General features: G+C 47.4%; 1 protein-coding gene across 3 annotated transcripts; it reads left to right on the forward strand.

Moving 5' to 3' along the window:
• The first annotated feature begins 2,264 nt into the window (after positions 1–2,264).
• On the forward strand, positions 2,265–13,641 carry LOC144590713 (uncharacterized). 3 transcript variants are annotated; one of them, XM_078395138.1, is made up of 3 exons: positions 2,265–2,766; positions 5,918–12,039; positions 12,827–12,843. In XM_078395138.1, the coding sequence occupies exon 2, from the start codon at positions 6,063–6,065 to the stop codon at positions 11,016–11,018; it is 4,956 nt and encodes a 1,651-aa protein (XP_078251264.1). In that variant the 5' UTR covers positions 2,265–2,766; positions 5,918–6,062; the 3' UTR covers positions 11,019–12,039; positions 12,827–12,843. The 3 variants fall into 3 exon arrangements, 2 of the variants coding, with proteins under 2 accessions (XP_078251264.1, XP_078251263.1); XM_078395137.1 differs by lacking the exon at positions 2,265–2,766 and having other exon boundaries at positions 3,803–12,039; XR_013546533.1 differs by lacking the exons at positions 2,265–2,766; positions 5,918–12,039 and adding an exon at positions 12,500–12,683 and having other exon boundaries at positions 12,827–13,641.
• The last annotated feature ends 437 nt before the right edge of the window (positions 13,642–14,078 follow it).

The raw sequence follows: 14,078 nt of genomic DNA on the forward strand, positions 1-14,078 counted from the left end.
CCACTCAGCCCCTAACTCCCCCCCTCCCTCCTTCCCTCCATCCCACCCTCCCCCACTCCCTCCCCCCTCCCTCCACCATTCCATCCCTCTCCCCCTCCCCCCTCCTTCCACCCTCCCTCCCCCCCTCCCGGTTACAATGGAAACCCTACGGGGACGGGCCCAACGGGGAAAGAGGGGTACTGGGAAAAGGGGAGATCCCCCTCCCTCCCCTCCCCCCTACCCGCTCCCCCCTTCCCTCCCCCCTCCCCTTCCCCCCTCCCCACCCCCCTCCCTCCCCCTCCCCTCCTCCCTCCACACCTCCCTCCACACCTCCCTCCCCCCTCCCTCCCGGTTACAATGGAAACCCTACGAGGACGGGCCCAATGGGGAAAGAGGGGTACTGGGAAAAGGGGAGGTCCCCCTTCCCCCCTCAACCCCTTCATCCCCCCTCCTTCCCACCTCCATCCCCACTCCCTCCCCCCCTCCTCCCCCTCCCTCCCCAACTCCCTCCCCCCTCCCTCCCCTCTAACTCCCCCCTCCCTCCTTTCCTCCATTCCTCCCTCCCCCAATCCCTCCCCCCTCCCTCCACCCTTCCATCCCTCTCCCCCTCCCCCCTCCTTCCACCCTCCCTCCCCCCTCCCCGTTACAATGGAAACCCTACGAGGACGGGCCCAACGGGGAAAGAGGGGTACTGGGAAAAGGGGAGGTCCCCCTCACTACCCCCTTCCCCCTCCCCCCTTCCCCTCCCTCCCCCTCCCCCCTACCCCCCTCCCTCCCCTCCCCCTCCCTCCCCTCCACTCCTCCCTCCACACCTCCCTCCTCCTTCCCTCCCTCCCCTCCTCCCGGTTACAATGGATACCCTACGAGGACGGGCCCAACGGGGAAAGAGGGGTACTGGGAAAAGGGGAGATCCCCCTCCCTCCCCCTTCCCCCCTCCCCTCCCCCTCCCTCCCCCTTACCTCCCCCCTACCCCCCTCCCTCCCCTCTCCCTCCCTCCTCCCCCCTTCCCCCCTCCCCCCCTCCCCTCCCCTCCCCCTCCCCTCCCCTCCTCCCTCCACACCTACACACCTCCCTCCTCCCTCCCTCCCCTCCTCCCGGTTACAATGGAAACCCTACGAGGACGGGCCCAATGGGGAAAGAGGGGTACTGGGAAAATGGGAGGTTCCCCTCCCTCCCCCTCACTCCCCCCTCCCTCCCTTCTCCCTCCCTCCCCCCCTCCCTCCCCCTCCCTCCCCTTCCCCCCTCCCTCCCCCTCCCCCCTACCCCCCTCCCCCCCTCCCTCCCCCTCCCCTCCCCCCTCCACACCTCCCTACTCCCTCCCTCGAAAAGCAACTGACAGAAGCACTAAGTAGCCGCGAATGTTTCAAAACCAGCACTTAACCGCGAATGTTTCAAAACAAGCAATTAAAAAGCACTTTTTTTTAAAGCATTTTTTTTTATTCCAAGAGAATGCGGGGTGGTCTGAGAATGGGGACTGGGTAGGGGGACAACAGGGGTCGTTGCGGTGGGGGCTTGGTGGTGGGGGAAAGAGGGGTACTGGGAAAAGGGGAGGTCCCACTTCCCCCTCAACCTCTTCCTCCCCCCTCCTTCCCACCTCCATCCCCACTCTCTCCCCCCTCAATCTCAACCTCCATCACCACTCAGCCCCTAACTCACCCCTCCCTCCTTCCCTCCATCCGACCCTCCCCCACTCCCTCCCCCCATCCCTCCACCCTTCCACCCCTCTCCCCCTCCCCCCTCCTTCCACCCTCCCTCCCCCCCTCCCGGTTACAATGGAAACCCTACGGGGACGGGCCCAACGGGGAAAGAGGGGTACTGGGAAAAGGGGAGTTCCCCCTCCCTCCCCTCCTCCCTCCCCTCTTCAGAGCCCCACTCACGCACTCCATTCCCCCCTTCATCCCCCTTAAAACTCCCCCAAACCTGTGCTGCATTAACTTAAATTGGTTTCAGGTTTTTTTTTTACAAGCCCCACTCACCCACTCCATTCACACCCCCTCAACTCCTTATCATCCCCCCCCACAACCCACCCCCTTATCCTCTTCTCACCCACTCCATCCCCCAGCCCCATTACCCCCCTCTCTTCCACCCTCCATTCACCCAATTCATCCCCCCTGAACCCCCTTTGAAACTCCCCCAAACCTCTACTAATGCGCTCCCCCCGGACCTTTCACTAATGCGCTCCCCCGCCCCCCCCCCCCGGACCTTTCACTAATGCGCTCCCCCGCTCACCCCCCCCCCCCCCACGTGAGAGGATCGCCGACGCTCTTATTTGTACGACAGGGCGTGTCCCCCTGAAAGCTCTCGCTGCTGCTGAACTGTCTGGTTCGTGCTGAGACGTCGAGCTTTGGCTGCTGCTGTGCAATACAAGATAAGCTTCATTTCCATTGATATTTTATTTAAAGCAAATCGCTTTGTTTAAACATAAAGTCCATTTCATTTTACCTTATTTACTTTCGTTTCTTTTTAGTTTTTACCTAGGGGAGGCTTTCTTTAGTTAGGGAGGTTTGCCGTTTTGTGCTCTAAATTTTTTTTGTCTTTTTAACATTACTTGCATTTCATTTTTCCTCATTTCCGATTGTTTTATTTCTATTTCATACTTCGGGGAGGGTTTTTTAGTGAGTGAACGTTGCCTTTTTCTGTTCAGCTTCCCACTTCGCACTCGACGCCCCATTGGTTGGTGTACCACGTGAGGGAGTAAAATAAAACGTCGCCTTCATTTATATTCTTTTCATTTTCAAAGAAAAACGCTTCATTTCAAAAAGCATTGATTTCTTTTTTGTCAAAAAAGTACGTTTTCATAGGATTATTTCACTTTAAAAAACGATTTAAAGAAAAAAACGCTTTGTTTTTTAAACATAAAAATAATTTCATTTTTCCTCATTTAGATTTGTTTCATTTGAGAACTCAACTCACTCTCTCAATCCCCCCTCCACCTCCCCACATTCATCCCCCCGAACCCCCTTTAAAACTCCCCAAAAAACCTCTACTGCATTGGTCTAAAACCCTCCCCACACTCAGCCACTCCATCCCCACTCACGCACTCCATTCCCACCTCAATCTCCCGTTAACACTCCACCAAACCTCTCCTGGATTAACTGGAATTTTGTTTATGGTTTTTTCAGAGCCCCACTCTTGCACTCCATTCCCCCATCAATCCCCTTTAAAACTCCCCCAAGCCTGTGCTGCATTAACTTAAATTGGTTTCAGGTGTTTGTAAGAGACCCACTCCATTCACACCCCCTCAACCCCACTTATCATCCCACAACCCACCTCAACCTGCCTTATCGTCCCCTCACCCACTCCAACCTCCTCAGCCCCCTTATCCCCCCCTCCACTCACCCAATTCATCCCCCCTGAGCCCCCTTTAAAACTCCCCCAAGCCTTCACTGCATTGGTCTAACACCCTCCTCTTACTCAGCCACTCCATTCCCACCTCAACCCCCTTCACTCAGGCACTCCATTCCCACCTAACCCCCCCGCCCTTAAAACTCCCCCAAACCTCTCCTATATTAACTGAAATTGTGTTTAGGATTTTTTTCAGAGCCCCACTCACCTACTCCATCCATACTCCCTCAACCCCACTAATCATCCCCCCTGCAACCCACCTCAACCCTCTTATCCTCCCCTCACCCACTATCCTCCTTATCCTCTCTCCATCTCCCATTCCATTCCCCCTGAACCCCCTTTAAAACTCCCCCAAACCTCGACTGTATTGGTCTAACACCTCCCCTTACGCAGCCACCCCATCCCCCTCACTCAGGCACTCAATTCCCACCTCAACCCCCCCCCCCCCCCGCTTAAAACTCCCCCAAATCTTTCTTCAGAGCCCCATTCACGCACTCCATTCCCCCTTCAATCCCCCTTAAAACTCCCCAAACCTGTGCTGCATTAATTTAAATTGGATTCAGTTTTTTGTTTAAGAGCCCCACTCCATCCACACCCCCCTCAACCCCACTTACCATCCCCCCTGCAACCCACCTCAACCCTCTTATCCTCCCCTCACCCACTCCAGCCCCCTTATACCCCCCTCCTCCACCCCATTCACCCAATTCAGTCCCCCTGAACCCCCTTTAAAACTCCCCCAAACCTCCACTGCATTGGTCTAACACCCTCCCCTTACTCAACCACTCCATCCTTCCACTCACGCACCCCATTCCCCCCCACCCACCCCCCCATAAAACTCCCCCAAACCTCTCCTGCATTAACTGAAATTGTGTTTAGGATTTTTTTGAGAGCCCCACTCATGCTCTTCAATCCCCCTTAAAACTCCCCCAAACCTGTGCTGCATTAACTTAAATTGGTCTCAGATTTTTTTAAGAGCCCCACTTACGCACTCCATTCCCCCTTCAATCTCCCTTAAAACTCCCCCAAACCTGTGCTGCATTAACTTAAATTGGTTTCAGGGTTTTTTTAAGAGCCCCACTCACCCACTCCATCCACACCCCCCTCAACCCCACTTATCATCCCCTCCATAACCCACCTCAGCCCCCTTATCCTCTTCTCACCCACTCCAGCCCCCTTATCCCCCCCTCTTCCACACTCCATTCACCCATTTCATCGCTGCTGAACTCCCTTTGAAACTCCCCCAAACCGCTACTGCATTGGTCTAACACAGCCACTCCATCCCCCCTCTCCCCCACTCACACACTCCATTCCCACCTGAAACCCCCTTAACTCCCCCAAACCTGCATTAACTGAGATTGTGTTTAGGATTTTTTTGAGAGCCCCACTCAGGCACTCCATACCCCCTTCAATCTCCCTTAAAACTCCCCCAAACCTGTGCTGCATTTACTTAAATTGGTCTCAGGTTTTTTTTAATAGCCCCACAATCCCACTCCATCCACACACCCTCAATCCCACTTATCATCCCCCGCACAACCCACCTCATCCCCCCTTATCCTCTTCTCATCCACTCCATCCCCCTCAGCCCCCTTATCCCCCCCTCTATTCACCCAATTCATCCCCCCTGAACCCCCTTTGAAACTCCCCCAAACCTCTACTGCATTGGTCTAACACTCAGCCACTCCATCCCCCCTCCCTCCACCACTCACACACTGCATTCCCACCTGAAACCCCTTATAACTCCCCCAAACCTCTGTCGCATTAACTGAAATTGTGTTTAAGATTTTACAGAGCTCCAGTCACACACTCCATTCCCCCCTCAATCCCTCTTAAAACTCTCCCAATTCTGTGCTGCATTTACTTAAATTGGTTTCCTTTTTTTTTTTAAGAGCCCCACTCACCCACTCCATCCACACCCCCTCAACCCCACTTATCACCCCCCCACAACCCAAATCAATTCCCCTTATCCTCCAATCACACACTCCCATCTCCCTCAGCCCCCTTATCCCCCCTCCTCCACCCCATTCACCCAATTCATTCCCCCTGAACCCCGTTTAAAACTCCCCCAAACCTCCACTGCATTGGTCTACCACCCTCCCCTTACTCAACCACTCCATCCTTCCATTCACGCACCCCATTCCCCCCCACCCACCCCCCATAAAACTCCCCTAAACCTGCATTAGCTGAAATTGTGTTTAGGATTTTTTTGAGAGCCCCACTCACGAACTCCATTCCCCCCTCAATCCCCCTTAAAACTACCCCAAACCTGTGCTGCATTAACTTAAATTGGTTTCAGATTTTTTTTTAAGAGCCCCACTCTCCACTCCATTGCCCCGTCAACCCGTTATCATCCTCTCCGCCCCCCCACAACCCACCTCTCACTCTTATCCTCCATCCCCCGCAACCCCCTTTATCCCCCCTCCTTCACCCACCCACTCACCCAATCCATCCACCCCTGATCCCTCCTTGAAAGTCCCCCAAACCTCTCCTGCATTGGTCTAACACCCTTCCTCACTCACCCTCTGTATCCCTCAACTCCCACCCCCCCCCCCCCACCTGATCAATATCTGTTTGTTTTTAACATCATGCCAAGAAGAGGGAGAAAACGAGGTGCAGGATGGTCAACGAACATTAGCAGACGTCAACAGGCAGAAATTAGAAGGCAACAAGAAAAAACGGGACATCTCAAGGAAGGCCAAAAAAGAGATCGAAAGAGAGCGCAAGAGAGTAGTAGTGAAGAAATGCAACAAACGAGTACTAAACGTCTCAGGGATAACCAAAAAGGAATGCAACACAGAAGAGAAGAAGAGACGCAACAAGAAACAACTGAGCATCTTCGAAAGAGAGCGCAAGAGAGTAGTAGTGAAGAAATGCCACAAACGAGTACTAAACGTCTCAGGGATAACCAAAAAGGAATGCAACACAGAAGAGAAGAAGAGACGCAACAAGAAACGACTGAGCATCTTCAAAAGAGAGCGCAAGAGAGTAGTAGTGAAGAAACACAACAAGCAAGAACTAAACGTCTCAGGGATGAGCAAACAAGAATGCAACACAGCAGAGAACAAGAGACGCAACAAGAAACGACTGAGCGTCTCAAGCATCTCCAAAAGAGAGCACAAGATAGAAGGAGTGAAGAAACTCGACAAGTAAGAACTGAACGTCTCAGGGATAACCAAAAAAGAATGCAACACAGAAGAGAAGAAGAGACGCAACAAGAAACGACTGAGCGTCTCAAGCATCTCCGAAAGAGCGCACAAGATACAAGGAGTGAAGAAACTCGACAAGTAAGAACTGAACGTCTCAGGGATAACCAAAAAAGAATTCAACACAGAAGAGAAGAAGAGACGCAACAAGAAAAGACTGAGCGTCTCAAGCATCTCCGAAAGAGAGCACAAGATACAAGGAGTGAAGAAACTCGACAAGTAAGAAATGAACGTCTCAGGGATAACCAAAAAAGAATACAACACAGAAGAGAACAAGAGATGCAACAAGAAATGACTGAGAGTGTTGAGGATCAACTTGAGAGCACGCAAAACAAAAGGAGACAAGAGATGGGAGATGAAAGAACTAGAAGAGTGGCTGAAGAGCGGGCCAGGAAAAGAAGAAGAAATGTACAAATCGCAAGGAGAAATCTATCTGCTGATGTTGGTGAAATGACCAAGATTTGCCCTCAGTGTCGAGCGTACCGTTTCTCTGGAGAAACTGCAAACTTTTGCTGCATGCAGGGTAAGGTAAACATTGCTCCTCTCTGCACACTACCTGATGAATTGATGAAATTGTACACAATTGACACACCACAAGCAAAAGAGTTCAGAAAGAATATTAGACAATACAACTGCCTCTTTCAAATGACGTCATTCGGTGCCAAGGAAGTTGTGCCACCAAGACCTGGATGGAGTCCTTCAGTCATCATTCAAGGGCAGATTCATCATTACATTGGTCCATTGATGCCTGACCTAGACCAGCCAAGTCAATTCTTGCAGATCTATTTTATGGACCCTCAAGATAGTGTTGAATTGCGAATGGGTATACTGCAAGATGCTGGTATTCAAAGGGAAATTGTTGAGATGCTTGAAAACTTGATGAGACTAAACAACCCTTACATTAATTCAATTAAAGTGGCAAAGGATAGAATTCGAGATTTACCAGAGGCATCCATCGTCATTGATCCAGATCGTCGGCCACCATTTGAACATGAAAGGAGATTTAACAGACAAATTGCCAATGAAGTTGCTGTCATAATACCAAACAATAATGAACCTGAGGCAACATCACGTCACATTATCTTGAAAGAAAGAGGAGGAGGCCTGCGGATCATTTCAGAGTCTCACAGGTCGTATGATAGTCTTCAATATGTTCTTTTCTTTCCGCTTGGAGATGATGGATGGCATTACCAACTCAAAATGCGTAACAGCAGGAAGTTGACAGCGATGCGATATTATGCCTATAAGATCATGAATCGTGATAATGAATTTAACCAACTTTTGAGAGGAGGACGACTCTTTCAACAATATGTCGTCGACATGGCTGCTAAGATTGAGAACGATAGGCTCAATTATATTCGCCTAAATCAAGCATCGTTGAGATCAACAACTTACAAAGGCCTGACGGATGCCTTAAATGATAATGACGATTTGGATAACATTGGAAAGCGCATAATCCTCTCCTCAACATTTGTCGGTGGACCGAGATACATGATGGAACGATGCCAGGACGCCATGATGTATGTTCGGAAGTACGGCACTGCTTCGTTTTTCATTACAATGACTTGCAATCCGAAGTGGAGCGAGATCCAACGCGGCCTCTTTTTGAATCAGCAGCCGTGTGATAGACCAGACTTGATTACAAGGGTCTTCGATCTGAAAAGAAAACTCTTCATCAAGTGCCTTACTGGACCGGATGGCCTCTTTGGAAATTGTATAGCTTTTGTCTTGACTGTGGAATATCAGAAGAGAGGACTGCCTCATTTGCACTGTCTGCTGTGGCTTGACGAAGCGAATAAGCCACGGCCACGAGATGTTGACAGATTTGTGCAAGCTGAAATACCAGACCCGCAGTTAGATCCCGAGCTGCATGGATTGGTACTAAAGCACATGATTCATGGACCGTACTGCAAACACACCTCTCAGTGTTGGAAGAATGGAAGATGCAATAAAAGATTCCCGAAGCCATTTATCGAGAGCACAAGGTGTGGAGATGATTCATATCCTATGTACAGGAGAAGATCTCCGGATATGGGAGGATTTCAAGGACATCAAGAACGACGCCGGCATCGACCTATTACTTCTGAATGGGTTGTGCCCTATAATGCTCAACTCTTGAAGTTGTTCCAATGTCACTTGAATGTTGAGATATGCTCCTCTGTCAAGTCGGTCAAATACGTCATCAAGTACACCTTGAAGGGGAGTGATCAAGCAGTTTTTGGACTTAACAGGGATGACGAGATTATACAGTACTTGACTGGAAGATACATTGGTCCATCAGAAGCAGTGGGATCAATCCTTGGATTTACAACTCATGAGAGACACCCTCCTGTCATTCGACTCCAGGTACATCTACCAGAAGAACAACGAGTCGTTATCACAGCCGATGCTGTTCAGCGGGTGAGAAATGATGATTTCGCGAGAACAACTTTAACTGCATTCATGGAATTGTGTTCTCGAGATCAATTTGCACGGACTTTGTATTACACTGATGTTCCCCGGTTTTACACGTGGAACAAGAAGAAATGGCAAAGAAGGAAGGTTGGAAAGATAGTGGAGGATTTTCCAGGTTTTTTTGAAGTCAACGTTCTGGGACGTGTGTATACAGTTTCTCCAAGATGTGGTGATCTGTACTACTTGAGACTGCTTCTCCATCACGTAAAAGGGCCAGTATCCTTTGATTCATTAAGGACACATGATGGACATATTCTTTCTTCATTCAAAGACGTCTGCATAGAAAGAGGTTTGTTGCAAGATGATGACCATTGGCGACAGACGATGGAAGATGCTGAGAAGACAAAGCTCCCTGGTGCAATAAGAGATTTATTTGTCGTTTTGCTGATGAACGACGAGGTCAACAATCCTCGACAACTATGGGATCGCTTCAAAAATTCCATGTCTGAGAATTTCCTTGAAAAAGAATCGACACTAAGCAGTCATCAAAATATCATGATTGATGAGAGGCATCATGATCAAGCTCTGTTGTATATTCAAGACAAGCTTGCGAATTATAACAAGACCCTGGAATACTTTCATTTGCCCAAACCAAGAAATGGAAGGATGAACATTGTTGACAATCCAGAATTGCTGCATGAGTTGCAGTATAGTGTGCCTGAACAACAGCAGTTTGTTGCAGAGAAGGAGCCGATGCTGAATGCTGAGCAAAGAGTCGTGTATGACCATGTGTGCGGCTGCTTGGATAGGAATGTTCCTTCAATGATTTTCATTGATTCCCCAGCAGGAACGGGAAAGACATTTCTCACAAATTTGATCCTCTCCAAAGTTAGAGGTAAAGGTGATGTTGCTTTTGCTGTAGCATCCTCTGGGATAGCTGCTACATTGATGCCTGGTGGAAGAACTGCACATTCTCGCTTCAAGATACCCATCGAAGTGAGCGAGAATACAATGTGCAACATTGAAAAGAATTCCTACACGGCACAGTTGATCAGGCAAGTGAGACTGATTGTTTGGGATGAGTGTCCGATGATTAGGAGGGAGAGCTTCGAAGCCGTGGATAGAACTCTTCGGGATATATGCACCAAGGATGAGCCTTTTGGCGGTATTATTACCGTTTGTTGTGGTGATTTTAGACAACTCCTTCCTGTTGTGAAAAGGGGAAACGATGCTGATATTGAAAATTCATGCATCAAGAAATCCTACTTGTGGAGGACTTTCACCATGTTCAACTTGAAGAGGAATATGCGATTGGGAGATGGAGAAGACGACTATTCTCAATTTTTGCTGAATGTTGGAGAAGACAGGATTTTGAAAAATGAAGACGATGAGATTGAAATCCCACAAGACATGGTTCTAGCTGGAAGATCACTGGAGGATTGCATGGATTTTATATATCCCACCTTCGACAATCCTGCCGAATTATTTTCTAACAATTGTATCTTGGTTCCGCTGAATGACATTATGAGGAGCATCAATTCTAGATGTATCAGATGCTTCCCAGGGATCATGAAGACATACCTTTCGTTCAATGCTGTGACTGAGGGAACTGATGCTACTCACTTCCCAACAGAATTCCTCGATTCAGTGGAGATCTCTGGATTACCACCGCACAAATTGGAGTTGAAAAAGGGATCTCCGATCATTTTAATGAGGAATTTGGCACCACCAAGACTATGCAACGGAACGAGGATGATTGTGGAACAGCTACACAATAACTTGATCGTTGCAAAAATCACCATTGGAGCCTTCAGAAATGAAATTGTGATGATTCCTAGGATACCGCTTACTTTGACAGAAGGCGAAGACATTCCCTTTCAGCGGAGACAATTCCCCGTTCAGACGTGTTTTGCTATGACAATCCACAGAGCACAAGGACAGACCATGGAAAAAGTGTTGATATACCTGGAGAAACCGGTATTTCAGCATGGTCAATTGTATGTGGCTCTTAGCCGAGGAAAGGCTAGGGAAAATGTCAAAGTTTTCCTGAAGGATACGATATCAACGAAGAATGTTGTCATTCGAAGCGTGCTTCGCTGAGCAATGACTCCCCAAGTGGGACCTGGACCAATGAGGCGTCGAGCGGGAGGTCAGAGCATATTAATCGGCCGCACGTGTGGAGGAGCGGCAGGAGCCAATCAGAATGCACCACGTGAACCCGGACCAATTAGGCGTTGAGCGTCACGCACAGAACCAGCGGCCTTTTAACGTAAGTAGTAGATCAACGGGCACCGACTTTAGAGGCGCGGATCCGTTGGGTTCACATTGTAACGTCACACACGGATGACGGGCACTGGAGATGGAAAAGTCCTTCTAACGTAAGTATTAGATCAATTGAGGAAGGATATTCTTGCTATGGAGGGCGTGCAGCGTAGGTTCACTAGGTTAATTCCCGGAATGGCGGGACTGTCGTATGTTGAAAGGCTGGAGCGATTGGGCTTGTATACACTGGAATTGTCTATTGTCTATAATTGGCCCCAACTGCACAGGCGCGGACCCGTTGGGTTCGCATTGAGTCACCAACAGCAAAGAGACATCGAGTAGCAGCAAGGGCTAGAATGAGGGGGTATGGGGAGAACGAGGAGGTATAGGGAGTAGGCAGGAACAGGGTACTGATTGAGAGTGATCAGCCATCATCGCATTGAATGGCGGTGCTGGCTCGAAGGGCTGAATGGCCTACTCCTGCACCTATTGTCTATTGTCTATTGATATTTCAATATTTTTGAGATCATGCCAAGAGGAGGGAGCAAACAATTCACAGCTTGGTCAAGGAAGGAACGACACAAAGAGACATCGAAAGACAGTGAGGAGCAGAAGGGAACAAGAGGAGCAACAACAAATAACTGGACGTGTGAGGATCTAATGCTTTTGTGCCAGGAGGAGGGAGCAAACAATTCACAGCTTGGTCAAGGAAGGAACGACGCGAGGAGACATCGAAAGGGAGTGAGTAGCAGAAGAGACATCGAGAGGCAGTGAGGGACAGAATGGAACAAGAGGAGCAACAATAAATAACGGGACGTGTGAGGATCAACGAGAACGGACGCAAAACAGAAAGTGACAGGTACTAAAGAACCTTTTTGAGGTTTATTTTATTTCAAGAAAAAGAAATTGCCATTTTGATCTAATGATTTTGTGTTCATTAATAAGTAGGTTTTTATTTAGAATTTATAAATATATACATCGTAATATTTCTATATTTTTTAGATTATGCCAAGAGGAGGGAGCAAACAATTCACAGCTTGGTCAAGGAAGGAACGACACAAAGAGACATCGAAAGACTGAGGAGCAGAAGGGAACAAGAGGAGCAACAACAAATAACTGGACGTGTGAGGATCAATGAGAAAGAAAGCAAACAGAAAGTGACAGGTACTAAAGAAACTTTTTCTTTGAGGTTTATTTTATTTCAAGAAGAAAAATGCCATTTTGATCTAATGCTTTCGTGTTCATTAGTAAGTAGGTTTTTATTTAGAATTGATAAAAATATACATCCTGATATTTCTATACTTTTTAGATCATGCCAAGGGGAGGAAGCAAACAAGTCACAGCATGGTCAAGGAAGGAATGACGCAAGGAGACATCGAGAGGGAGTGAGTAGCAGAAGAGACATCGAAAGGCAGTGAGGGACAGAATGGAACAAGAGGAGCAACAATAAATAACGGAACGTGTGAGGATCAACGATAACGAGCGCAAAACAGAAAGTGACAGGTACTAAAGAACCTTTTTGAGGTTTATTTTATTTCAAGAAAAAGAGATTGCCATTTTGATCTAATGATTTCGTGTTCATTAATAAGTAGGTTTTTATTTAGAATTTATAAATATATACATCGTGATATTTCTATATTTTTTAGATTATGCCAAGAGGAGACATCGAAAGGGAGTGAGTAGCAGAAGAGACATTGAGAGGCAGTGAGGGACAGAATGGAACAAGAGGAGCAACAATAAATGACGGAACGTGTGAGGATCAACGAGAAAGACGCAAAACGGAAAGTGACAGGCACTAAAGAACCTTTTTGATTGAGATTTATTTTATTTCAAGAAAAAAAAAGCCATTTTGAGCTAATGCTTTCATGTTCATTAGTAAGTAGGTTTTTATTTAGAATTTATAAAAATATACATCCTGATATTTCTATACTTTTTAGATCATGCCAAGGGGAGGGAGCAAACAATTCACAGCTTGGTCAAGGAATGAACGACGCGAGGAGACATCGAAAGGGAGTGAGTAGCAGAAGAGACATCGAGAGGCAGTGAGGGACAGAATGGAACAAGAGGAGCAACAATAAATGACGGAACGTGTGAGGATCAACGAGAAAGACGCAAAACAGAAAGTGACAGGCACTAAAGAACCCTTTTGATTGAGATTTATTTTATTTCAAGAAAAAAAGCCATTTTGAGCTAATGCTTTCGTGTTCATTAGTAAGTAGGTTTTTATTTAGAATTTATAAAAATATACATCCTGATATTTCTATACTTTTTAGATCATGCCAAGGGGAGGAAGCAAACAAGTCACAGCATGGTCAAGGAAGGAATGACGCAAGGAGACATCGAGAGGGAGTGAGTAGCAGAAGAGACATCGAAAGACAGTGAGGGACAGAATGGAACAAGAGGAGCAACAATAAATAACGGAACGTGTGAGGATCAACGAGAACGAACGCAAAACAGAAAGTGACAGGTACTAAAGAAACTTTTTGAGGTTTATTTTATTTCAAGAAAAAGAGATTGCCATTTTGATCTAATGATTTTGTGTTCATTAATAAGTAGGTTTTTATTTAGAATTTATAAATATATACATCGTGATATTTCTATATTTTTTAGATTATGCCAAGAGGAGGGAGCAAACAATTCACAGCTTGGTCAAGGAAGGAACGACGCAAAGAGACATCGAAAGGCAGTGAGGAGCAGAAGGGAACAAGAGGAGCAACAACAAATAACTGAACATGTGAGGATCAATGAGAAAGAAAGCAAACAGAAAGTGACAGGTAGTAAAGAAACTTTTTCTTAGAGGTTTATTTTATTTCAAGAAGAAAAAATGCCATTTTGATCTAATGCTTTCGTGTTCATTAGTAAGTAGGTTTTTATTTAGAATTTATAAAAATATACATC

This window comes from Rhinoraja longicauda, unplaced genomic scaffold, assembly GCF_053455715.1.
Source record: "Rhinoraja longicauda isolate Sanriku21f unplaced genomic scaffold, sRhiLon1.1 Scf000264, whole genome shotgun sequence".
Lineage (NCBI taxonomy): Eukaryota > Metazoa > Chordata > Chondrichthyes > Rajiformes > Arhynchobatidae > Rhinoraja > Rhinoraja longicauda.

Coding starts and splice junctions, on each gene's coding strand:
- LOC144590713 (XM_078395137.1), top strand. CDS start 5,907: ATGCCAAGAAGAGGGAGAAAACGAGGTGCAGGATGGTCAACGAACATT.